The sequence below is a fragment of the Phyllostomus discolor genome, chromosome 14 (genome assembly GCF_004126475.2).
Source record: "Phyllostomus discolor isolate MPI-MPIP mPhyDis1 chromosome 14, mPhyDis1.pri.v3, whole genome shotgun sequence".
NCBI lineage: Eukaryota > Metazoa > Chordata > Mammalia > Chiroptera > Phyllostomidae > Phyllostomus > Phyllostomus discolor.
In genome coordinates this window covers 14,614,580-14,640,327 of record NC_040916.2, presented here as the reverse complement: position 1 = coordinate 14,640,327, position 25,748 = coordinate 14,614,580, and the positions used below count along the sequence as shown (strand labels likewise).

At 37.2% G+C, this 25,748-nt stretch overlaps 1 protein-coding gene and 1 non-coding gene across 5 annotated transcripts in view; one reads left to right on the top strand and one right to left on the bottom strand.

Moving 5' to 3' along the window:
- SWT1 (SWT1 RNA endoribonuclease homolog) overlaps positions 1-25,748 on the top strand; it is an 81,463-nt gene that overhangs the window by 1,293 nt on the left and 54,422 nt on the right. For all 4 annotated transcript variants that reach the window (XM_028530629.2, XM_036014997.1, XM_028530627.2 and 1 more), the window contains exons 2-10: positions 3,012-3,101; positions 5,528-5,611; positions 7,175-7,233; positions 10,021-10,762; positions 17,550-17,609; positions 18,793-18,922; positions 19,866-19,967; positions 20,240-20,428; positions 24,736-24,829. In XM_028530629.2, coding sequence (XP_028386430.1) covers positions 3,021-3,101; positions 5,528-5,611; positions 7,175-7,233; positions 10,021-10,762; positions 17,550-17,609; positions 18,793-18,922; positions 19,866-19,967; positions 20,240-20,428; positions 24,736-24,829 — 1,541 coding nt within the window. In that variant the 5' untranslated portion in view covers positions 3,012-3,020. The remainder of the gene's footprint in view (positions 1-3,011; positions 3,102-5,527; positions 5,612-7,174; positions 7,234-10,020; positions 10,763-17,549; positions 17,610-18,792; positions 18,923-19,865; positions 19,968-20,239; positions 20,429-24,735; positions 24,830-25,748) is intronic.
- Positions 24,344-24,475, bottom strand: LOC114512217. The gene has a single exon (XR_003685792.1). It is a non-coding gene; the product is annotated as a small nucleolar RNA SNORA51 (small nucleolar RNA).

The following is a 25,748-nucleotide window of genomic DNA, read 5'->3' as shown; positions in this document are numbered from 1 at the left end:
CTCTTGAGACGCCCTAAAGAAGGAATCTTCCTAGTTTGAAGAATTACCGTATTTTGCTGTGTATAATGCGTACTTTTTGCCCAAATTTTTGAGGGGAAAAAATAGGGATGCGCATTACACATGGGTATAATGATTTCATACCGCGGGTATAATAATCCCTTCTATAATGCACACGAAGGCACGGCAAGTGAGTATTACTAGTCTATTGCTGCCTAAATTATACTAAAGCTTAGTGGCTTAAAACGATAAACATTTATTCCCCCATGGTTTCAATCGGTCAGGAATTCAGAAGTGGCTTTTTGGATGTGTCTAGCTCAGGGTCTCTTGTGAGCTTGTGAAAATACCTGGCGAGGATGCTGCCAGTGTGAAGGCTCGATTAGGGCTTCAGGATGAGCCTCAGAGGTGGCTCACTCACGTTCTTGGCACTGGGTTGTTTTTTGGCGAGAAGCCGAAGTTCTTTGCTGGTAGGTATCTCTGTGGGCTACTTGAACGTCTCCATGACGTGGTGACCGGCTTTCTCTGGAATGGACAGTTCAAGACAGAGAAGGGCCGAGCCACAATGTCTTGTGTGACCTAGCCACATACGCCATTTAGCAATATCTCATTGGAAGCACAGGGCAGCGCTGTTTATTGTGAGAGGGGACGACCACAGAAGATTGTAATTACCAGGCAGCAGAGATCATCAGGAGCCATTTTGGAGGCTGGGCAGCACAGGAGGTCTCCCCATTTAGTTTATATTTCGATTTTCATAAAATCAATTTGAATTTCACACTTTGTAATTCACTTGCCATAACGTAAAGCACTTGCCATAGTAAACATAGAGGTGTTTTTCCTTCAGTAGACCACTCTCTGCAGTGTTTTTTTTTTTTTCCAATTTGTTTTGGGGGTAAGAGGTTTATTTAAGAAAATTTTTATTTTTTTTCCAGATAAGAGTTTTAAATTAGCATTATTTTGTATCCAAAGCAATATCAGACCAACATGAATTGAGTTTAAATTATAAAAAGAATTATATAACCATTATATAGTCCATTGCCGCTAAGCAATTCACTTTATGGAAATTATTGTTTTTTTATTGCATTGTTTGCACTGTGCCTGCCCCACCCCTACCCCAAGTGGAATGGGAATCTTTATAGCAAAAAGATGATTAATCTGGAAGCTCAACTGTGAATTCAAATATTGCCATAAGTTATCTTGCAAAGCCAAATTCCTGGGTAATTTGGAATCTGCTCTTAGAAGTCCATATTGAGCATTCTCTAATAATATTTATTATTATATTTTTTGTTAGCTATCTATAGGGAACTGGTCCACATGGCAATGGTGAATGTAGCTTAGCTCTGGTTCGGAAAACTGACAGGTGCCAGGGGGCACACAGGAGCCAGGCCCCCAGATCAGTGTTCCCATGGGGGACCAGGCCTGCATTGTATCTAGGCTGCTGTGAAGCTTACTTTTGCTAAGACTCCCTCACTCTGAGTTAAGACAGCAGATGTTTAATGTATATCTTTGAAGTGACTCCTTAAAGTCTGTGCTAAGCATTCCAAGGATGGAATGTAACCAGACCAATCACTTTTATCATTCCCTTGCATTTGCAACATTCTTTTCTTTGTTGTCTGTAAGAAGTAATCACTTAAAGCAAACCCAAGAATAATGAATGAGGACCTTCCTTGACATAATGCTCCCAGAAAGCAATAAAAGCTTGTCCAGGTAAGAGTCGGGGTGCTCTCTCACTCAGAGAGTGGCCATTCAGTCCCTTTTTTCCACAGGACTTATGCAGTCCGGGTGATTTTTTTCATCACATCCACAACACTGTGGACACTGCTGACCAGAGTCTGTATTAGCTATCAGCATTTTTCTTCTCTTCATATTCATCGAAGCATTCTAAAAGTTTGATTTTATATAGTGGATCATTCTTTCATAGAACTTCCCTGACAGTGAGCATGACCAGGAGTATTTACAACTGCTTGGTTTCTAGCCTTTATGTTCATAGTCTTAGTATGTGCTACTACCAGCAATAAACTCTCCTTGGGGCTTTGCTTCTAGACCCCCTTTTATATTTTCCTGTCCCAGCAGTCCTGGTGATGTTCCCACTTTCTGGCCTCTGTGTTCCAGTGCAGGATGCTTTTGGCATACTCCAACTCGACAGTGTTTATTGCCATATGGAATGACTATGCTTGTCTTAGTTGCTTTTTTTGTGTGTGGGGGAGCGAGTGGGCAGGGATAAGCAGCCAACAGTACTGAGTTGACCAGAGCAGGGCTGGAAAAGTGAGACTGGTATGGGAAGGTACCAGAAGATCTGCAGTGGGCAGGTGTTGGTATGGCTCAGAATTAAAGAGTGAATCTTCTGAAAAAGAAAATAATAATTTATTCTTTCACTCAGCAAGCATTTATGAGCATCTCCTAAGTTTTTAATAGAGAGTAATTTGCTCTTTAGAGAGCTAGTAGAAAGACAGTCACGTCTGGTAGTGTTTATTTAGATTCTATTATGCTCTACCTTGTGCAAGGTATTTTTAATATCCATTGTTTCATTCAAGTCCTTCAAAACCCTGCTGGGACGGGTTGTCTCAATTTTCCACATAATGAATGGGCTCAAAAAATGAATGTGATTCGCCCAAAGACTCCCTCCATGAGTGACAGAGAGGGTGTGTCGGGAACATGAAGGCGTTATGACTAATTGGTTTTGAGGTGTGGGTGGGTCAAAATGTAGTTGTCCTGCAGGCAGTTGAAAATAGTGATGTGATGCTTGAGAAAGAAGTCAGAGCTGAAGGCACAGACTTGAGAGTCATTCCTGAAAAGGTGATAGATGAAGCCAGAGGAAAGGATCAGAGGATTCTGAGGGAGAATATAACAAATAAAATGGAACAGTGAGAGAATCCTGTCATCTTAGGGGTGGTTAGAAACTGGAAATTGGTTTGTAAAACTCCAACCTTTAAAAAACTGAAAGAATAATTTCTAAGGTTATTTTTGGTTGTGGTGGTGATGAAAAACACATAATGTGTTTTTACTGTTTATTTTAGCTTTTCAAAATGTCCAACAAAGACTCTTGTGGAAAAACAGAGACATCTCAGAGGAAAGACATCACCTCATTATCCAACTTTGATGAAGAAGTAAGAATTTTGATTTATTAACCCAAAGACACTCTTCTTTACAGTTTATTTTTGTGTAATGCAAAAAATACTCCTTTGTTTTCCAATGACATATGTAAGCATATAGTTTTGCCCTTTTGGCCCAGGGGAAGTAGTTTGTTTTTCCTGTTCTCTGCTTGCATTATTTTATTTATTCCTCACAACTCTATCAGGTAGGTAATGTTATTGTCCCAATTACACAAACGAAGAAACCGAAGCTTACAGAGGTAAGTAATTTGCTTAGGCATTTCTGACTTCAATTCTAACCCTCCCCAGAATCCTCCTTTTCATAGAAATGCCATTAGACCATTTCCCACCTCTTCTCCCTTCTGCATTTACTCTGCATTGGGTAGGATCATGTGCTCACCAGTCAAAATCGGGAGGAGGCTGAGGGTAGGGAATGCATGCTAACCCTGTTCCTTTTCCTGATACTGTCAGCACAGTACTCTAAGCAGTGTTTTTGGTGGGTGAAATTTAGGATAGCTAAATAATTGAGCTGGGTGTTGTCTCCAGGAAGCAAGGCTGCCACGTGATTGATTTAACCAAAACAAGCAAAATCCCCTGCATTCAGTTTTATTGTAGACTCAGTACTCTGTGTAGTGCATCATCAGAGTTAGATAGTGTTCATGCTGTATTACCATCCAAGATGAGAGATAACAGTCTGGCAAAGGTAAGTATTCACCAAAGAAGTCACTTCTGTGGTAGCAGGTTAGTTCATACAGCTTTTTTTTTTTTTTTTTTTTTTATCATTGAATGAAGTATTACATTTTTTGGTGTTTGTTCTTTGCTTATTAACTTCCTGATTACTAATTTGGCCTCCCAGGTATACTAGTAATTGGAAAGAGGACCCTGGAGTGTGGCCTTGATCTATGCAACCTTATTTGACACTAGGAATTGACATGCTGTGTGCAATTCTCCTTTACCTACTTGAACTAGACTTTTCTCACCATCACTCCTCCAAATATGTTGTCATTAAGGCCAGCAGTGGTTCCCATGTTGCTAGATCCATTGGTCAGTTTTAAGGCCTCATCTGACTTGACCAATCAGCAATATTTGACAAACTCATTTCACCTTCTCTTTCAAACACTTTCTTCACTTAGCTTTTGAGACTAAGTGAGGAAAGAAAATCGGATTCATCTGATTTCAGGTCTGATTTTCTTTCCTTGCTGGTGACTTCTTCACAGTGTCATCTTCTTAAACGATAACCTTTCAAGGGCCCAGCCTCAGTTTTCCCAGTTTGGTAAATTACAATCCCGTTCTTTCAGTTGCTTGATCACAAACCCTGGTCTTCATCCTCTACCTGCATTCACTCTATCAGCAAATTCTATCAGCTTTCTTTCTCTCAGTAATGTATTCGGAGTCTGACTCCCTCCCCCGCTGCTATCACCCTGATCAAGGTGGTGGACTTGCTTTTCTAGATTATTGCAGTAGCTTCTAAATTGATCTCCTTGCTTCTGCCTTTGCCTCTTTGTGTTCTCAACACAACAGCCAGAGTGATCCTATTTAAAGGTAAGTCAGATCACGTCACCCCTTCACTCAGTACATTCTAGTGGTTTTCCCCTTCATCCGGAGTCAAAGAAAGCTACGGTCCTTGCTGGGGCGGACATGGTGACCTACTCTCCACATCTCCTCTCCCTCTCATTCCCCCTCTGCTTTCTCCACTTCGTGACTTCCTTGCTGTGTTCCATCAAGCCAGGCGCATTCCTGCCACAGGGGTTTGCCCTTGCTGCTCTTTCCTTTGAACTGAAGATACTTTCCTACTCTCATGGTTTGTTCCATCCCTTCTCTAGGTCTTTACTCTTTAAAATTGCAACGGCCTCAACCCCCACCTGCCAGCATTTCCTGATTCTTTTCTGTGCTTTATTTTTTTCCGTAGCATAGTGTGACACACCAGATATATTACTTATGTGTAAAGTCCTGTACTAGATTTTTACTTCCCTGAGGGTAGGGACTTTGATAGTTTTTTTCATTAATTTGTCACCACTGTCTAGAATATCATTGGCACATGGTAGGTACTGAGAATATATTTGTCCTGGGTCTGTGGAATTCAGGACCCACTGAAAAATAACTGGGTATATGGATTTGCTCTGTAGAAGACCGAATTCCTCCATGCCCATGCCACCTCCTAGGGCCCTTACCCAAGCTGTCATCTGGCTGTCTGTGACACCTGTATCCATTCTCATCTCTAATTTAAGAGAACCTTGATTTTCTGATTTTTAGTTGAATCTACCTTCGAGTTGGACTTCTCTTCCTCTTACCAGTTTGTGTGCCTTTGAACATTTTTCCCTGCTGAAATTTATTATTAATGTAGAAGGAATGTTGATTTATAACAGTGAGGAAATAATGTTGTCTTATACTGTGCTTTATTTTGTGCTCTTCTTTCCCTTTTTTTCAAATGACATTCTTAGGATAAGAAAGATAAAAGGACCTCGGCAAGTTCTATGAGTTCATCTTCCTCTAGAAGATATGGTTCATCAGAGAAGAGAAAACTGGTAAGTGACTATAACTAGCTCTGAAACTTATTTATATTAGAGTTTGTATGTACAGTTAGAAAGTTTATGATGTAAATTCCTCCACTGCTGTTTCATTAGTTTTTTTCTTTGTATTATACTTGCTTTTTGATAGCCAATGGAAAGACAGCAGGGTTGTTTTTTTTAGTTCCTTTCATTCACCAAAAACCATTTATCAAGTTCCTTATTTATTTGTGCTGATAAACCCTATCATTTGGGATTAGATAACATGGATTTAAATTTAGACATTTTAAAGTTTTTTTCTATATATTGTTATATTTGTCTTTACAATTTTCTTTTGAGGTAGCCAAGGAGGATATGGTGTTTGCATTTTCAGACTCAGAAATCAAGATCCAGAAGGTTAAGTGACTTGTCCAAGGACACAAAATTATACAGTAAATTTTCACTTCATGTCATAGATAGGTTCTGTGACCTTTATGCCAAGTGATTTCTAATGAAACTGATTTTACTGTAGGCTAATTGCTAGGAATAAGAGTTAAGTTCCTATAGCATTTCATCAATGTTATAATGAAATGATAAAGGAAATGGTGTTATCCAGGGACCTGCTGTGTCCAGCAACAAAGCCAAGTCCAGAGTTCTTTCCACTCTCACACAAATAATTAGAAGCAGTGACAGCAAACTAAACACATGAAGCTAGTGCGCGGGTGGTTGGTGAAGCACTTACACATTCAAGTTGTAATTAGGTTTATGTCAGGATAGACACAGAGTTGTGGGTAATAAGAAAAAGTAGTGGAAGTTCCCTGCATGCAGAACTGTTTTTTAAGAACTTGTTTGTTTTCATATAATGAAACTGCTGTTTCAACTTATTGTTGCTATATTAACCTTCTTCAGACACTGATTTCATCATATTTCCTCTCTGTTAAAAAACCTTTACTCCCTTTTCAGTTTGTCATTCAGGACGCTCTTATATTTGGTCACACTCTAATTCTTAGCTGAGAATGCCTTTTTTCTTTTACCCATTAATCTTTATTCAATCTATAGTCAACCTTTAGCATCTATTTTGTCCACTTTTCTTCCTAGGTATGTTCTAACTTTTGGTGGTTGATGTTTTAAACAGTCTTACAGCTTAATGTCTACTCTTCTGCTTCGGTGCTTAGTTGTGTCCTTACATTAGGTTATTCGTACATACTCCTCTACTTCTCTTTATTTTTTACTTTAAGCTCTTTAGGACAGGGGCTATATCCTGTTCTTCTCTTATTTTTCTTGTGCCTAGCCTGTGTCCCAGAACACATAGAGAGAAAGGGTGGGAGAGCAGAGATTAGACAGATCTGCTGCTGACCTGCTGTGTGACATTGAGGAAGATAATTTGCTCTGTCTGAGTCTTGGGTACTTTATCCGTATCATGGGGATGGCAATAATATCTGTCTCAAAAGATTATTGGAAGGATTGACTAAATTGTTGTGTGAACCTATTCACTAGAACGTAAATAGGGGGAAAAACAAATAGTCTCCTAGTCTCCTTCCCTGTAACTATAGTGCCACTGCACACCTTACATTTGTTAAATGGTATATTTTTTTCTTTCAGAAATCAGATCATATAGACATTCCGAACTGTAATATAAAAAGAAGACAAGATCTGAAAAGGTAAATTCCCCCCTTTTCTTGGTACGTTTTACTTTTTTGGCCTAGAATTGAGAATCTAAATAATTAGACTTGCAAAATCATTTGCTTACTGTGATTAGTACTGTTTTGAATGCAGGTATTTCTAGCTACATCACATTTTATGATTTTTGAATTCTCTTAATATAAATTTGAGGAAAAGTTGAGTGAAAAAAAACATATCAGAATTCTTTATACATAAAATATACTATCAAATAAAATGTAGATTTTTATCTCAAGTGATTTGATTTTGACACAACAGAGCAATCTTGCCACTGATAATATTGAGAAATTATTGTTCTGCACTATGTCATATTTTAAAATGTTGGTTACTAAATTTTTAAATAATCTAATTATAATAATTAATTTTTTACAAAATTTCACATTCTTTATTGCAAGAGTTCAATCTAGGATGTTGATATTCAGCCTTGGGTGAATATTGATGTTATACTCATTTGTAAAAAAATGCATGTTTGCTGTATGTCTAATTTATCTAAAAAGATCTCAGAACTTTAGTATTTTGGGTTGTGAATATAAACCTGAATTATTGCATTATAGCATTTCACAAAACTAGTTGATAAGAGGTAATTTTAAAGTTTAATTTGTTGGTGTTTTAAAAGGTATGATAATGTTGAGTTTTTATTTAATTATGACCATATAAAACATGGTGCATAGATTTCCATGAAATATGCAGCACAGGGCTATTGTGAAGAACAAATAAAATAGGAATATGGAAATGCTCAGATAACTACAAGTTCCTGTTAAAAATTTTATTTGTTTTGCATGTTGTTTTCCTGATTTTTCTTTAATATGGTTGACATCTTACATGATATACCATTAAGTGCTAGTCAAGGTCCAATAAAATTTAAAGTTTTGTATTAAAATGACCACTCCATAAGTTACATAAGTGTATAATCAGTATGTTGTAAATTTGAAACTAATACAATATTGTGTGTTAACTGAAATTGAAAAATTAAGAATGTTTTTAAAAGAGTAATAACAATTTAGTTTTTTTTATTGTTACTTATTAACAGATAAATAATGATAGGCAGTCTTTTTGTAGGACTAGATAGCAAAGTAAATAAAACCAGGTGAAGAGTCAGGTTTAACTCCTGTAAAAGCTCTGAGATGTTTATAATTTGTTCTTTCATAAGTATTTGAGAAGTCACTTAATTACCATCTCTTGGTAATGCTGGACTGTAATCTAATTAGGGGGAAGGACTCCACCTGTTGTGTCTTCCACTGACACCCCAGTGCCTAGACATGTGACAGGCGCTTGGAAAGTGCTCTAGGATTTATTAATATAAATTAATGGATTGTGTTATGTACAAGTTTTTTCCCCTTTCTTTCTGACTACAAACTAGTATTATCTATGTTTATTAAGCAGGAGAATATTACTATAACCTGTAGCTATTGCATCTTCTAATATTTTTAGAAGATTTATTGTTTCTGACCTTTTTACTATGTTTATTTAAATTGTTGAGACCCCATTATGTATATAGATTTATGCCCTGATTGTTTTTTGCTTAATAGTATGTCAGTATGTTTTATATCATTGAAAACTTTTCAAAAGATCATTTAAAATGACTATGATATTTTCTTATAATTGATAAAATGGTTCTTAGTCATTTCAAAAATTTTTACAATTTACCTTCCTTGTACTTGACTTTTTGCTGCTAAAAGTAATCCTGAATTGAATCTTTTTTTTGGTTTATTTATTTTTTTCATCTTGATATTCTAAAATGGGAATTATTAAGAAGTCAAAGAATATGAACTTTTTACAATTCTTAATTATAATTTCAAATTCCTTTGTGCAACTGTAATCATTTTACATTTCCACTAGCAACAAATGAGAGGGGATCCATTTTACAACTTGCCGATATATAATGATATTTTAGAATCTTTGCTAATTTGATAGAAAAACGGTATGTTGTAATGAGCATTTTATAATTAGTAGGGAAGTGAGATTTATTTCTTCAGATGTTTATTAGCTTTCCCTTTTTCACTAATTTTCTGTTTACGGGATATTCTGGAGTCTTAGGACTTGTTGATGTGCTTTTAATCTAATCAGGCTAATAAGCTATCATATATATATGTGTGTATACACACACACACACACACACACACACAAACATATAAAATGCCATTTCCCAGTTCTTAAAATTTTGTTAATGCTAACAAATTTTTGCTGTGCTTTTTGATGTGCATTTTATTTAATAAGGCTAATAAGCTGTCATATGTATATGTATATATATATATATACACATACACATATATAAAATGCCATTTCCCAGTTCTTTGAGTTTTATTTATGCTATGCAAAAGGTTAATATGCTAAAGTTTGAAAGTAAATGGTCATTTACATTTATTATTTTCTCTTGTGATTTTTCCCACAGCTTTTAAATTTAGAAAGCTCTCTGTTAAAAAATTAAATAAATATTCTCTTTTTTCCCCTGTGGTTTTTAAGGATTTGGTATGAAATATAGCAATTATTATAATAGTAATTATTTTGCACTTAAGTGTTTAATCTAAGTGTCTGATATTTTACAAAGCTATAAATTTGTTTTTGTTGTTTCCCCAAATGGCAAACCAAGTATTCTAAATAGAATAATAAAGGATTACTCCATTTGTGGAATAATCCTTTTCATTTCATTCTTAATGTAGTCATTTCCACTTTTTAGGAAGTTTGTGTCAGGCTAGTTCTATCCTTTCCTAACTAAAATGGTACAGTGCAAATTGTAATGTAACCTGGGTTTCTGTGTCGCTTTACAGGCCAAATGTAGACCCTGACATTCCAAGGAAGAGACCAAAACTCACTTCGTCATCCCAAGGACCTGTTACACTCCAAGAAGCATCATATTCTAATGATAATCAAATGATTTCACAAAGTCATTCTTCAGATGGAACTAAAAGACATAAGAGTAAATGTGTAGATTTGAAAGTGAAAGATATTAAACCGACAAATGTTAGGAGCAACCTTGACCATGGAAGTAAAAACCATAGCAGTCCTAAAATTGCCAAAGATGTGAAACCTGAAGCCGAAGGCCAGGCCGGTGAAAGAGCATGGCCTCGTGTACTTGCTCAGAGGGAGAAGATGAAGGAGCCCAGGAAAGAAAGGCACAGTAAATATAGAGACAGTTCTGAAAAACGTGCTGTGGAAAAGTGCAAGAGAATTCAATTTTCTCAGGATTATAATTCCAACAAGATAATTAAAGAACCCTGTGAATCCAGAAGAAGGAAAGTCAGTTTCAAAATTCCAGTAAAATCTCACGATCCCCATCAGAAACTTGTAGAAGAAAATGTTTTCCTTTCAGATTCCAGCAAGTCAAGGAGTAAGCAGAAGAAAAAAGGGCGCCTGGAAAACTTTCAGGGTCCATCAAATTTGATGAGGCACAAAAGTAAACATTTATTTTCAGATTCTACTTATAAGCATATGGTTCATGAGTGGAGAGGAAAATCTCATCATGAGCATCAAGAAAGTAATGATTCAACTTCAAGTGAAAACCTGACCCAGGTAAAGTATTGTAAAATACAGACTGTAGGTTTTAGCAGAGACTAATATAGTTCCCATGACTGATAATAATCACAGGAGGCTGGTATAAATTTAGTCAGGAAGATATGTACTGGTTTCTTTATTCTACCCCTTCAATTCCAACTTCCTTAGGAAGGTATCCTGGCACCTATCAAGGATCCGTAAAAGAAGAGAATGGGTAGAAATGTAGCAGGATGCAGTTACAGGTAGTCCTTTACAAAAAGGAGACTGTGGCAGTCTCCTAGGCTCTCCTTTGACCCCGGGTACTGTGGAACACCCAGGTTTTAGTCTTCTGAATAGCTTATTATTATTATTATTTCAGCAAGTTATTTTTTAGGTGCCACTCTGTGCCAGGCATTTCGATAAACTAGAAGGGACACGCCTCTGTATTCAGGAGCTTATGCATGTGAGAAGATGCACAACACTCACCTAAGTCTGATAAGTACTTCGCACTCAATATGGGAATTCACAGCAGACAATGAATGTAGCCTTGGTACACTGGGAAGATTGAAGGTTTACCAAGATGGGGTTACATTTAAACTGAGAACTAAGGAATGAATAGGAACTACTTGCGGGGGAGGTGAGACGAGGTGAGGTGGGATGGGATGGGAGAGGGAGGGATGTTCCAGGCAAAGGGAACTAACTGCACGTGCAGAGATGCAGGCTGAAGAGCACAGCACAGCTGTTTTCCTTTTAAATAATTGGAACAGATTGACATTTGTGAACTAGTTTGAGAACCTGTTCTCTATAGCAAAATTATTTACCTGTAAGAAAACTTCTAGAATTTTAGAACCTCAGAATTCTGAAATTTGGAGACTGCTTATAAATGGGAGTGGTTGAGTTTACCTGCTTTTAGCTGTTGGGACTATAGATTGCAGTGGTAAAGCACTTGCTATGGTAGTTTAAAATGGAGGGATAATAACTAGGGAGGCCAGAAGAGCTTGAGACAGAGAGAACTGTTCATTCAGTGTACTGAAAGGGTTCCAAAGAGGAAAAGAACTGAGTTTGTTCTTGTTTTGCTTTCCTTTTTCTTTATTTTTATATATCATTTTTATTTTCAATTGCAGTTGACACAGATTATCATATTAATTTCAGGTGTATACCCCAGTGATTAGACATTACATAACTAAATGATCACCCCAGCTGCATACATAGTTGTTGGAATGTTATTGACTATATTTTTTATGCATACTTCACCTCCTCATGACTGTTCTGTAACAACTACCTTGTGCTTCTTAATCCCTTCATCATTTTCACCCACCTTCCTCAACTCCCCTCCCATATGGCAACCATCAAAATGTGCTCTGTATCTATGACCCTGCTTCTGTTCTGCCTATTTTGTTTTTTAGATTCAGTTTTTTATAGATCTGTATTTATTGCCATTTTATCATTAACATTTTTATCTTTTTTTTCTTTTTAAAGAAAACTCTTAACATTTCATGTAATACTGGTTTGGTGATGATGAACTTCTTTAGCTTCTTCTTGTCTGGGGAGCTCTTATCTGTCCTTTTATTCTAAATGATAGCTTTGCTGGGTAGAGCGATGTAGGTTCCTGCTTCATATCACTGAGTATTTCTTGCCAGTCCCCTCTGGCCTGCAAAGTTTTTGTTGAGAAATCAGCTGACAGTCTTATGAAAGCTCCTTTGTAGATAACTAATTGTTTTTCTCTTGTTCCTTTTAGGACTGTCTCTTTGTCTTTTAACTTTTCCAATTTTAATTATGGTGTGTCTTGGTGTGGGCCTCTTTGGGTTCATCTTGTTTAGGACTCTGCACTTCCTGGACTTGTATGTGTATTTCCTTCACCAAGTTAGTGAAATTTTCTGTCATTTTGTTTCGAATGTTTCTAATTTCTTGCTCTCTCTCTTCTCCTTCCAGCACCCCTACGATTCGAATGTTGGTGTGCTTGAAGTTGTCCCAGAGGCTCCTTACACTGTCCTCATTTTTCTGGATTTGTTTTTGTTCTTGCTGTTCTGAACATTGGTGGTTTTTAGCTTCCTTATATTCCAAATTGCTGATTTGATTCTTGGCTTTATCCACTCTACTGTTGATTCCTATAGATTGTTCTTTATTTTAATTAGTGTATCCTTCATTTCTGAGTGGATCTATTTTAAGCTGTTGAGGTTCTCACTAAGCTCATTGAGAATTCTTATAACCAGTGTTTTGAACTCTGCAGCGGGTGGATTGCTTGTCTCCATTTTGTTTAGTTCTTTTTCTGGTGATCTGTTCTTCTCTTTCATTTGGGCCATGTTTCCTTGTCTCCTCATTTTGGCAGCCTCCTTGTGTTTGTTTCTATATAGTAGGTAGAGCTGCAGCATCTCCCAGGCTTGGTAGCGTGTCCTAATATAGTAGGTGTCCTGTAGGGTCCAGTGGCCTAGCCTCCCTGTTCACCTGAGCAGGGCATTTGAGGTGTGCCCCCCATATGGGCTGTGTACACCTCCTCTTGTAGTTGAGCCTTGACTGCTGTTGGCCTGTTAGTGGGAGGGATTTACCCCCAGGCTGATCAGCTACAAGGACTGGCTGTGACCATTGACTGCCACAGAGTATCAGTCATGCTGGGGCCCACCCCACAAACAGGACTTAATTCAACAGGGCTCTGGTGGCTGCTGAATTTGCCCTTTGAGTGTGTCGCTTGTGGGGTGGTTGTGTTTCAGTGTGGTCTGAAGCTGTCCATTGGGTGCACTGGCTCAGGTGCCCCCCAAAAAGTGCAGGATAAGGTCAGCCACCTCTGCCTGGGGCCAGCCACCATGAGATGCAAAGTGATCTGCAGATGGCTGCTACTTGTGTTGGGCTGAGAGGTGTCCAGGCAAGGCCAAGCTGTCTGTGAACCAAGGCTGGCTGCTGCTAGGACCAGGCCTAGGACCACTTACTGGTAAGTGAGAGGTACGGGACTCGCTGAGGTTAGATGCTGTGCTTGTTGAAGAGATTTTAGGGAAATCTGAGGCATGAGATGAGACAGGCCATTTTTATGGAGAATTCACTGGAAATAGCTTGTTGGCGCCGAAAGTAGGTGGAGCAGGGCCTCAAGGAATCTCCAGAGTGGGGCAAACAGTATGAGCCAAGTTGATGGAGTCTCAGATATGGTACCTGCCTGCAGGCTATTTGGGGTGAGGGCTCATCAAAGGAACAGTAGCCTCTACCAGCACTTCTGTCTGGGAGAAAGCTGCCTCCCCAGTTCTCGCCCAATGCTGGACAGTTCAGTTCTTCCCCATATGTCTCCGGTGCCTTTGAAGCTGCTGCCTCTGCACTGGAGCTCTGAGGGAGTGAATCTGAGTAAGTCTATGCATGGGCCCTTTAAAAAGAACTGCCTGGGACTCCAGAAGCCTTCCTCTCCCTCAGCCTCAGTCGCTGCTTGTCTTTACAGCTAGGGGGCTTCTCTTTCTGGTGCTAGAATGCAGGGCTGGGGGGCCTCATGTGGGGCTGAGACCCCTCACTCCTCAGAGGGAACCTTACAGCTATGATATCCCTCCCAGTTTTTCCCCCGGCACTGGTAGGTGTGGGACCAGCCGATTCCACATCTCCTCCCCTTCTACCAGCCTCCATGTGGCTTCTTTAATTCCCTAGCTGTAGGACTTCCATTCAGCCAGATTTCAAATGGTTCTGAATGCTTACTGTTCTATTGTTTAGTTGTAATTTTGATGTGGTTGTGGGAGGAGGCAAGTACCATGTTCACCTATACTGACTTCGTGGCCAGAAATCTTTATTGCTTTCTTAGAGGAGAAACCTCCAGATTTCTTGTGTTATAACCAGTTTCCTAGAATAAAGTAAAAGAAAGGAAGCTGAGCTTGCCAGTGTGTTCAGTGACCATCACTGCTTTGTAGTCCCTTGGGCCGCACATCTAAGGAACAGTATGAAAAAGCCTGTGTGCTTCTTATGGCTACTTTTGGTCTCTTCAGAATTACTGCACAAGCCTAAAGAAGTACAGAGCATGAATATTAAGTTGTAGGGAAAGAAGTTTTTGCATGATTACTTGTCAGTTACTGGAGTGAAAGCTCTTTATAAACTGTTCCTTTGATAGCAGCCTTATCTGACCAAGTCATTTAGACACAGGCACAGCCGGTGAATATTGTTCTTATCTTGGGCACATTATCTTCAGCCCGTGGTAGACGGTAGAGAATCATCTTAATATTATGTTAGTTCTTTTTTCCTCACAAATTTTCAGTAGATGACTATTTCCCTAAAATAATTATTGTACTTTACAAGGAAATAACTGTGGTTTCTGGATTTAATAGTCCCATTGTGCCTTCCTAAGTGAAAATAACTCCTTTCGTTGCCTAGGCCTTACAGCCCCGTGATACAGACCTCTCTCGGACTGCTCCCACTCCCAGTATTGCAAGTTAGGGTTCTAGAAACCATGGCTTTCATGCCACTTTTTCTTTTCTTTTTTTTTTTTTTTTATTTTAATCCTTGTTCAAATACAGTTTTCTCCTTTTTACTCCCAATCCAGTCCCCCCTCCCACCTTCCCCACTTCCCTCACATTACCACCCTCCCCTTAGTTTATGACCATGTGTCCTTTAAGTTTATTCCTGTGAACCCTTCCCACTGTCCCCTTAAATTCCCTCTTCTCTCCCCTCCGGTCACCGTCAGCCTGTCCTCTATTTCAGTGTCTTTGGTTATATTTTGCTTGTTTCTTTGTTTTGTTATTTAGGTTCCTGTTAAAGGTGAGATCATATGGTATTTGTCTTTCACTGCCTGGCTTGTTTCGCTAAGCATAATGTTTTCCAGCTCCATCCACGCTGTTGCAAAGGGTAGGAGCTCCTTCTTTCTTTCTGCTGCATAGAATTCCATTGTGTAAATGTACCATAGTTTTTTGATGCATTCATTTACTGATGGGCATGTAGGTTGCTTCCAGCATCTAGCTATTGTAAATTGTGCTGCTATGAACATTGGGATCGTGCCACTTTTTCAAACTCAGTACTTACAAGTCTGTGAGGTAGGAGTTCATCAGTTTATCAAACATTAATTAAAAGTACCTGCCATATATCAGATACGTTTCTAGGTGAATATGATGATCTTTACCCTCAAGAAGTTCGCAGGGAGGCAGATTAGTAAGCAAATACAATTGCAGTGTAGATGGAGCTCTAAGAGTTGGGCTGGTGTCAGGATAAATTTGGGGGTAACTTGAGGAAGGGCTCACGAAAGTGGAGATTCTTTGGCTTGGCATTCAAGGGTGAAGAGAGCCAGGACCGAAAATGCTGGCCTGCCAGGGTGGAGGCCCGGTGTGTGCAGTGGCACGGAGCTGTAAAGTTTCATGGCAAGGGCGGATGTGGGCACTCCAGGTGAGATGTGTAGAGAGTCTGTTGGAGGAGAAGGAGGAGAGGAAGCCAGGGTCTGGACAAGGGATTATTTTGTATTCCATGAGGAAAGTTTTATCTTGTATCCTGTAAGTGGTGTGGAGCCACTGAAATGTAATGAAGGAGGTGGCATAATCAGGTTCCCAGTTTTGAATCACTCCAATAGGTAAGACCATTGTTACCCTTGTTACTGATATTCCCTTTGTCCTCCTCAGGCTTTATCCCAGTCCAGGTATTTAATGAAGCATGGTAGGGAAAGGCAATTAAATGCCTACTAAGACTTTTTTTAATAGGGAGGAAGTTTTCAGGGACAATTGACATGAACTTTTCTGAATTTTGGGGTGATATAAAATTTATTGAAGTCATTGGAAGTGGCCTGTGGTCCAAGAAAGTGTAGGGTTGCACTGACCTAAGCAAAAAGAATAAGAAGACTTTGAATGTCAAGAGTTGTAGGGAGTTCTGATAATAATCTATAGCTCTCTAGGCATTTCTTAGTTGAAGAAAACCTTAAAGATCTAGTGAGATTTAATGTCAGGTAGAGAAGGCAATGTAAAATCCTCAATCCTGGAATGTTAAGCTATAACAGGCCTACGTGTGAGATGTGTATAGTTTTATATCGTGTGAAGATTGGTGTTGGGAAGTTAGGGTGGAAGATTGGTGTTGGGACGTTAGGGTGGAAATTGAATTCCCAATAGAGCAATGTAATTTATACCCTATATAGTTTCCTAGAATATGCATGTGAGCTTGGTGTTATCTTGGAGACTTCTCAGAAGATGATTTGGTTCAGTAGTGGCTTTTGCTGAGTTCCCTGTTATCTGTACAGAGGGCCAGGCAGGTCTCATCCATTCAGCAAAAGTGCCAGTGAAAAATGGGATTAGTGCAGAGATTTTCAAACTCTGCCAGAAGACAGTATTAACTACACATTTCTCAGCCTTCCCCCCTCAGTTATATTATAACCTTCAAGGTCCCTTTGTTGTCATGTCATTTCACTTTTAGAAATGGCTCAGTTACTCCTGGATGCGAACTTCCCAGCACCAAAGACCAGCTCGTTTGCCTTTGCATGGTTCTCTCTATTTCTTACGGAAGGCATGTGCAGTAGTTTCATTCTTCGAATATGAGTATTTTTAGTAATATGTGAATGAGTAAATCCTAAAGACTATGTACTCTGTTTCATGACTTAAAAGAATGAGGCTTTTCTAGTTAAGGGGCAATTTCTCATCTGGGGGCAATTTCACCCCCTTCAGGGGCATTTGGCATAGATTTGATAGAGGCATTTTTGATTGTGAAGATTGGGAGGGGGGTGTGCTACTGGTATCTAGTGGATTGAGGCCAGAGATACAGCTGAGGATCCTACAGTGCACAGAACAGCCCCAGCACAAAGAATTATCCGACCACAGTGCCCTTACTGCCAAGGTTGAACGACCTCGCAGTGGGTGTATGCTTCATTCTAAACTAATAAAATCACTTTTCTTTTCAGGTTTTTGAAGCACGATGCTCTTCAGTGTCATATGAAATTATTCAAGATACAGATGAAGAGGTTAATGCTATACTTATTTATGTTGAATATTGTTAATGAAATTAAGTCAAACAGTTCCCATTTCAATAAAAATAATGACTTTAAAAACCTTGGTAATATGAAAATAACACCGATATCTGTACTTAAATCAATACTTAAGTTTTATTAGGTCATGAAAAACTATTTGGAAAAGTACTTACATTTACTTGATCACCTTTCTGCCTTTGTTTCTTATATGTTTTGATGAGCATGGAGCACATGGCCCACAGGTTACATAAATTTTGATTTAACGTTGTCAGGCATTTGCACACTTATGCCTGGACTTGCCAAAATGCAGCTTGATACTAATATGTTTTTTGGCCCATTTTTTCTAATCAGCAATAAGATGAGAATATTATTCAATGAAGGCGAGAGAGAGAGAGAGAGAGAGAGAGAGAGAGAGAGTGTTATATTTTTTACCTGCTGCATCATTCATTTCCCAGCTAGAATCTCTTGATTGATCCTCATAGAATTATGGCATAGAATTTTATGTTCACTGGTCCTGAATTAAAATTAGATTTATAGAATACTTTGTATTTTTCTATTTTTAAGAAGACTTTAAAACCATATTGATTGTGACAAGTTTTTATTTGTGATAGTCAGTTGTATTGTTCTGTTTTGTGGGTATGTGCCCTTGATAGAAGAAAGACTTCTCACCTCTGCTTTAAAGCTAGATTTGGATTTGAGTTTTTGATGGTTCATAAACAACCTTAGAAATCTCAATAAGAACACTTATCATCCAGATAAAAATATATTTGGCTTCTAAACTACTGTGAAGTGAGAGTGGGGATAAGGATTAATTTAATTTGAAGGTCTATTACTGCACACTAGGCTCTGTGCGAGGAGCTTCACAGTATCTCATAATTTCATTTAATCCTCACAAAATACTGCTAGGAAAGCATATCTAACATTTCTGTTTTATAGATGAACAAACTGAGACCCAGGGTAGTTAAATAATTTCCTTGGCTAAGGTTACTAAAGTAATAAGAGAAGAGCTATTTAAAAACACTGTGTATGTTTATAAGTCTATTCTTTTACCATGCTACCAAAATATTTTTGTAAATATTTTTCTTTCCACAAACTATTTCACTTAATTGCTTTCTTCTTATTAATCTTCAGACTAAAGAATTGAACAATATTTTACTGCGGGTCTTTTCCAATCTAGATGCAGATAGTGGAAGAGCTTCACGCTGCACGTGTGGGGAAAAGTGTGGACTTGCCCGTGGTTCCCCCTCCTGGAGAGCTGTCCAGTATGGAGATAGACTTGGTGGAAGATGATGTGCATTGCTCTGCTGGTATACTCTGTTTGCACATGACAATGTCTAGGGTGTCCTGTGCTTTCTTAAGAATGAATGTGTCAACATGCAGTGTTTATGATATTTAGAAGAAGGTTAAAATGTGCTCATTGGAAATAATAAAGTTTGGTGTATTTTAGCTATAGGAGTAGCTATATATTTGTCTTATCATTATTTGTTTTTATATATTACATTATTAGGCAGACATATTTTCTGTTTTTCTTTTTGCCAAGGGGCAGTAATCAGAGTTATGAGTTGTCTTTTGTTTCTGCTTTTAATCATCGCTTTTAACAATTTCAACTAACCAAACCACTGATCAGAAATAATGCAGATTGCTCAAAGGTATTATATGCCTGGATTTCTCATTTATATAAAAAAAATTTGATCATCATTACTAGTGGGAGAAGATAATGATAGATATTATCCAAAATCTGCTAGTATACTCTTTTGAATTGTATTTATAAGAATAGTAATGCTGCATTATATTCACACTGAATTTTTCAGTTTACTGTTTTCATGTGCATTAACCTGATTCTCGCACTAGTACCATAAAATAATGGTGCTAGTATTACCTGTTTTCTCTCTTTTACATATATTTTTCTTTTCAATCATATTTCACTCAGAGTATATTAAAATTAGCTTATAATTCCTAAGTGCACAACTACCAGTGAGGCAAGACAGTTTGGCAACATAGTTTACTGCTGGGAAAAGTCAGTTTATGATTTAAATCCACTGGTGAGCAATTCATAATATTCTGCTGGTGGGTAATTCATTATTACTGTTCTTTCTCTTAGGAACTGGAGTAAATGCATTTTTGTTTTTGTTGTCTGAAGGACTGCCTTTTCTTAAGAGTGCTATTAAAGTTGTATCATGTCAAAATTTAGTTAGGAAAGAAGTCTGTTACCAAGTGTCATGAAATTTTAACTTTGCTCTTTTTCTTTAGCAAATACAGCTTCAGACAAACAACTTCTAATTGTTATTGATACAAATATTCTGATGAATCATCTCAAATTTGTTAGAATTTTGAAGACAACAGAAATCCCAGGTACTTATAAAATATATTTGTATAATGGATTAAGAAAATAAAACAGCCTTCAGAGGTCAACCTAGCTATCTAAGCTGACTTTCTTTGATCTCCAATAATATTTATTGTTGTGACATTCTTGTGACACATCTGGTTTTAATTTTCATTTTGTATGTATTATCTCTTCCTTTAGATTTTGTATTACTTACTTTATAACTCAATTTTCCAACATCAGTTAGATTTAGTAGCTCTAGATATTTGTTGATTTCTGAGACATCTTATTTATTTTTTAGGCTTTGACAGACTTGTGTTAATAATTCCCTGGGTTGTGGTACAAGAGCTAGATCGTATGAAGGCAGGAAAACTACTGAAATATGCCCAGCACAAAGCCATACCTGCGGTCCGTTTTATCAATGACAGTCTCAGAGATCAAGATAAAAAACTATGGGGTCAGTCCATACAACTTGCATCTCAGAAACTTTGTAAGTATTGTTCTCCTGCTGTGCTTCCTGATTAAGATTTGTTTGGGTACTGACTCATTGGAGGGAAATGATGAAAAACTTATGGAAAATTTATAACCATTGAAATGTGAAATGGCAGGTCATAGTGATGGGTTGGGATATTCTATAAGGCTTGGTTTGGGGGTTTTTGGTTTTTATTTTTATGTTTCTCCTAGACTTCACGTCTGTATTTCACAGATACTGACTATAGTTCTGTGTGCATAGTTGTATATGATAACACTACATTGGATTCTTTTTCAGAATACCGCCATTGAGTGACGAGACCCATAAATGATCTAAGTTTCTAATCCATCACTACATGTAGTGACTGTAGTGCAGAGGCAGGCATTGTTTTCCTCTAGTTTGTCAGATTCTGTAACAAGGAGGGGTTTTTATAATAAAGGTCTATAGATTTTCTCCTGATTTCATCTTTTCCCATATTAATTTAATTCACTTTTTAAATCACTCTGGTCTTAGAACCTAAGTATGCTCTTTATGTGTTATATAACTTTCTTGGGAAAAAAAAAACTGTCGAGCCACACTGTTGCCTCTGTGGAGTTTATACATCCATTTAGAGGATTTATTTAATTCCTTAAAACTTTGTTTCTCTCAATTCAGAATTATTTATATATGTAGATTTATGCTGTTTTAAATATCATGGATTTATGTTATCTACAGTGCCCATATTCACTGTAAGATGTGAAAGAATTCAGCCTCAGATGAATATAATTATCGTATTAGTGCTGAGAGGGATTTTGGCACAGCTGCTTAGTCTTATGCATTTGAAGAAAAAGAGCTTCCACCATTCGTTCATTCCTTCTATGTTTAAATATTTAGTAGCTCTCAGTATACTCCAGTTACAATAGTTATGTATTCTGAGTAAGAACTTCATGTGATTTGTAGAGTTTTTAGAGGAAAACCACAAATATCACTTACTAGAGTTAAAAATATTAAAGTATTTGAAAACACATTAAATTGAACACCTTAGATGGTCTTTTTTTATTATGTAAAATATCAAATGCAGGGAGAGAGAGAATAATATAATGAACCCCTTTGTACTTATCACTCATTTTCAGTCATTAGTAACATTTGCCATTCTTGTTTATTCTCTCATCTCCCTTTTTTATTCTCCCCCAACTCCTGGAACTTCCGCAGTGGTTTGAAGTAAATTCCAAATATCACATCGTATCATTTTTACCTATATATACTTCAGTATGTGTTGCTAACAGATAAGATATTTTTTTTACAACTACATAATTAACCAAATTAACCCTTAATTCAAGCCATTATTTCAGTAAAGCCCTAGTCCTTAAAAAGAGGTAGAAATTTTGCTTTTTTCATCCTTTTTTCAGTTTGTTGATACAAACTATATTTTATTACATAATAATATAGATAATTATGATAATAATACATACACTTTTATGGCCATTATTCTCCAGACCTTTTTCCAAATGCTTTACGGCTGATATCTCATTCAGACCTACAGTCCTGCAGAAGACACTTTCATCAGCCTCATCATACTGGCGAGAAGGTGGAGACACAGAGAGATGAAGCATTTGTCCTAGATAGGTGTTCCTTCAGTAGATTAGCTTTGAAAATTGCGTTAAAGAGTTTATTTTAGAATAGTTATTTTGGCCACATTTTTATTTTTATTTATTTACTTTTATTTTTTAAAGTTGATTTGAGAGAGGGAGACAGAGGGAAACATTGATTTGTTGTTCTACTTATTTATGCATTCATTGGTTGAAATTTGTATGTGCCCTGACTGGGAATTGAACCTGCAACCTTGGCACATTGGGACGATGCTCCAACCAGCTGAGCTACCTGGCCAGGGCACATTTATTATTTTTAGATGCTTATAGTGTTCCATTGATTTTTCTATTTTCATGTGCTTTTTTGCTGCTTTGACTTCTTTAGTCTGTTTTTTGATGATTAAGGAGGATAAATCACAGTAGTTGTCTCAGATTTCTGTGTTGTTTCAATTTGTCTGTGTCTTCCTGGAAATCTGTGTTTCACTTTAAATCTTACTATTTGATTTTGTTTTTGTTAAATCACTGAAACTGCTTTTAGTTATAAGGTTATAGGTACAATGATAGAGTATTTGTATAGTTCTCTATGTCAGATAATATATAAAGTACTTAATAGTTGATGGCTTGAAATAGGTTATAATTCTCATGTCTTTGTTATGTGAAAAGCTTATACAGGTTGATTAGAAAAACTAAATATCCCTTTCCCCTAAATGGATGAAGATTATTAATAGGAAATTCACAAAAGGAAGAAATACAGCTAGCTAGTCAGTCCTTTGGTCACTGCATATAGTTTCCTGTCTGATGACCAATTTTAATGTTGTTAATTTCTTATGTATAACAATTTTTAGATTTATCTTTCACTTTTTTCTTTATTTCTTTTTATTGCCTCTAAATTTAAAAAGTTACTTTTTCTCAACATCTGCAAGAAACACTTTACATTGCTCTAGTGCTTTGGGAATATAAGTTAGTAACTTTTTAGGAGAACAGCTTATCAGTGTGTATCAAGAAGCCTAAAGATATCATTCTCTTTCTAGAAATACACCTAAAAGAAATAATCACAGATGCTTACAGTGGTTTGTATAAAAATGTTCGTCACAGCATCATTTATACAGCAAAAAATTTGAAACTTCACTAACAAAGAGGTTACATGTAATTCTATAGACATATGAGAGCTTACTATATTTTGAAAAATGTTAATGACATGTAATGTTAAAAAATTTGTTGAATAAATATTTCATGAATATTCTTGTAGTTTTAAGTGTGTTTTTCAGTCCTGTGTATCCTACAAAAAGTAATCAAACATATTTTTGAAATCTGATACCTTTAGAGCAGTGCATTATAACTTTTAAACCTCCTCCTGTCTGCTGAATTGAGTTGTTTAAAGTTAACTCATGATTTTGAGCTTTCTACTTTGCATTATTGTGGTATTTACTCTGTGAGCTAAAATAAGGAAAATTGTTTGCAATAATATATGTCTGTTTGGTTGGCTCACTGGTTGTCTGGTGAAAGAATTGAATTAAATACCTTCCAGGCACATGCTCTGAGATCAGCTGCGTTCTGTCTAGACTTCATGATGAGATTGTGAGCTCCTGAAGAGTTTGTTTTTACATCTCCAATTATGTAGTGCAGTGACCTGGCACAGATTCAGTCCTGTAAAAGTATTCATTGTAGGAATGAGTGAGTTTTCTAATTCGAATGTTTAGAGGATTAAGTAATACAGGCTAAAATTTGAAGGAAAAAAAAAAACGTTATAATCTAGGAATATTGCTCATTGGCCATTATGTTTTGAGTTGTCGTGTGTAAGGGATTCCCCAAGGGCTGAAATCAGTCTTTGGGTCCAGGGTCCAAAGATTGTTATCCAGAGGTGGGTCTGGGAGTGTGGTCCTGCAATCTGTATTATTAACAAGCACCCTGGGAGTTCTGAGGAAGGTCGTGTAAGGTCCTAGGAGAAACACTGTCTTTGCTCCTGTTTTCTGCACAGTGCATTATTTGCACAAAAACCAAACTTCCACCACCTGCTTTAAAGCTTGGAGAATGCCAGAGGACAACCTATCAGCCACTGATTAACATTTGTTAAAGGTTATTTTTTGTGTTCTCTGCCTAGGGCCCATAATGCCTTTTCCTGTCCTACTGCATTAGAGAGTAAGGAAAAGCAGACACTTGAGAGTGGTTCTCTTGCTGGTAGAAGAGTTGCTCATGATCTCTACAGATCTCTTTCAAGTTGAGATCATTTTAAGCACGCCGTAATCATAATTTACTAATAATCACTAAGTGACTGAATTGAGATTAGAATTCATAGCTTTTGGTTTCTACTCTGACATTTGACCTACTGATCACATTTATTGAGGGTTTTATTCCCCCCCCCCCCCCATGTCTCCCTATTCACAATACAGACCAGGCAAAGGGCCTGGGCTGAGGTGTACCTGGGGTGGGTTTACTCTGCCTCCTCTTTCTGTATAGGCAGTGTAAGAACACAGCCTGTGGTAAGCACTGGGAGGCCTGAGTTTATTGATGGACATAACCTATCCATGTTAGTAGAAGACTAATCAGTTTTTCATACTCACAACTATATGCTACCTGAGTTCTATTCCAAAATTTTCAGGGTGTTGTTTTACTGTGTCTTATGTTCCTCTTCTTATTTAAAAAGGTTTTTCATTGCTTGTTTTAGATGTTTTTTGTATGTAAGTACAGCCTAGATTATTCATATGGTACTCAGATTTCTAGTACACTTATTGATAATTGCTTTTGGTAACTTTGCAGATGGATTGAGTGATGAGAACAATGATGATCGAGTATTAAAATGCTGTCTTCAGTACCAGGAATTATTCCCTAGTTCTCTTGTTATTCTGTGCACGTGAGTTTCATGGCCATTTTATTTATTTATTTTTAAAATGGAAAATTATACCAAATAATTTTTTTATATTTTCACCTGAGGATGTTTATTGATTTTAGAGAAGAAGGAGGGGTGTAGAGAGAGAGAGAGACATCGAGATATTGAGACATCGAGGCATCGATGTCTGTGGCATGATACACACTAACTGAGCCACTCGATCAGGGCACCAAAGAATTTTAAAAAATTATACTTTATCTACCATACCAAGGGTCAAAAACATGTATACAGTACTTTATAAATCTGCCAGTGAACGTGTTCAGTCATATCTCATACTTTTTCTTTTCTTTTCTTAAATGTTAATGAGTTTATTTGAGCCAAACTGATGACATAGGCAAGGGACCAAGATCTGAAATGCTCTCCTACTTTTTTTTTCTTTTTGAGGTCTAATTGACAGAGCATATTAGTTTCTGGTGTACATCATAATCTGATATTTTTATATTATTAGATGATTACTCAATTAAGTCTAGTTAATACATCCATCACCATACATAGTTATAAAAAATATTTTTTCTTGTGATGAGGACTTTTGAGACCTAGTCTCTTCACAATTTTCAACTATGCAATGGAGTACTATTAACTACATTCACCGTGCTACACTATCTCTCCTTCTTATGTGTAAGCTATGGAAGAACAAGATTTGAATCTCAAGTAGATAAAGTTTTATTTATGTAATATTCAGAAAACTTTTGAAAACCAAGACAATATAAGTTTACTATCCAATGAAATAGCTGAGAAATAAAAATCTGACATTTTTGGTTATGAGGAAAGAAGGTTAATTAATTAGTATCTGGGCAAGGGGCCATTTATGCTGTAGTTGTATCCTTGGAGCTGGATTGGAGTCCTGTATATACCACTTACCAGCTTTGTGACTTTAGAAAGT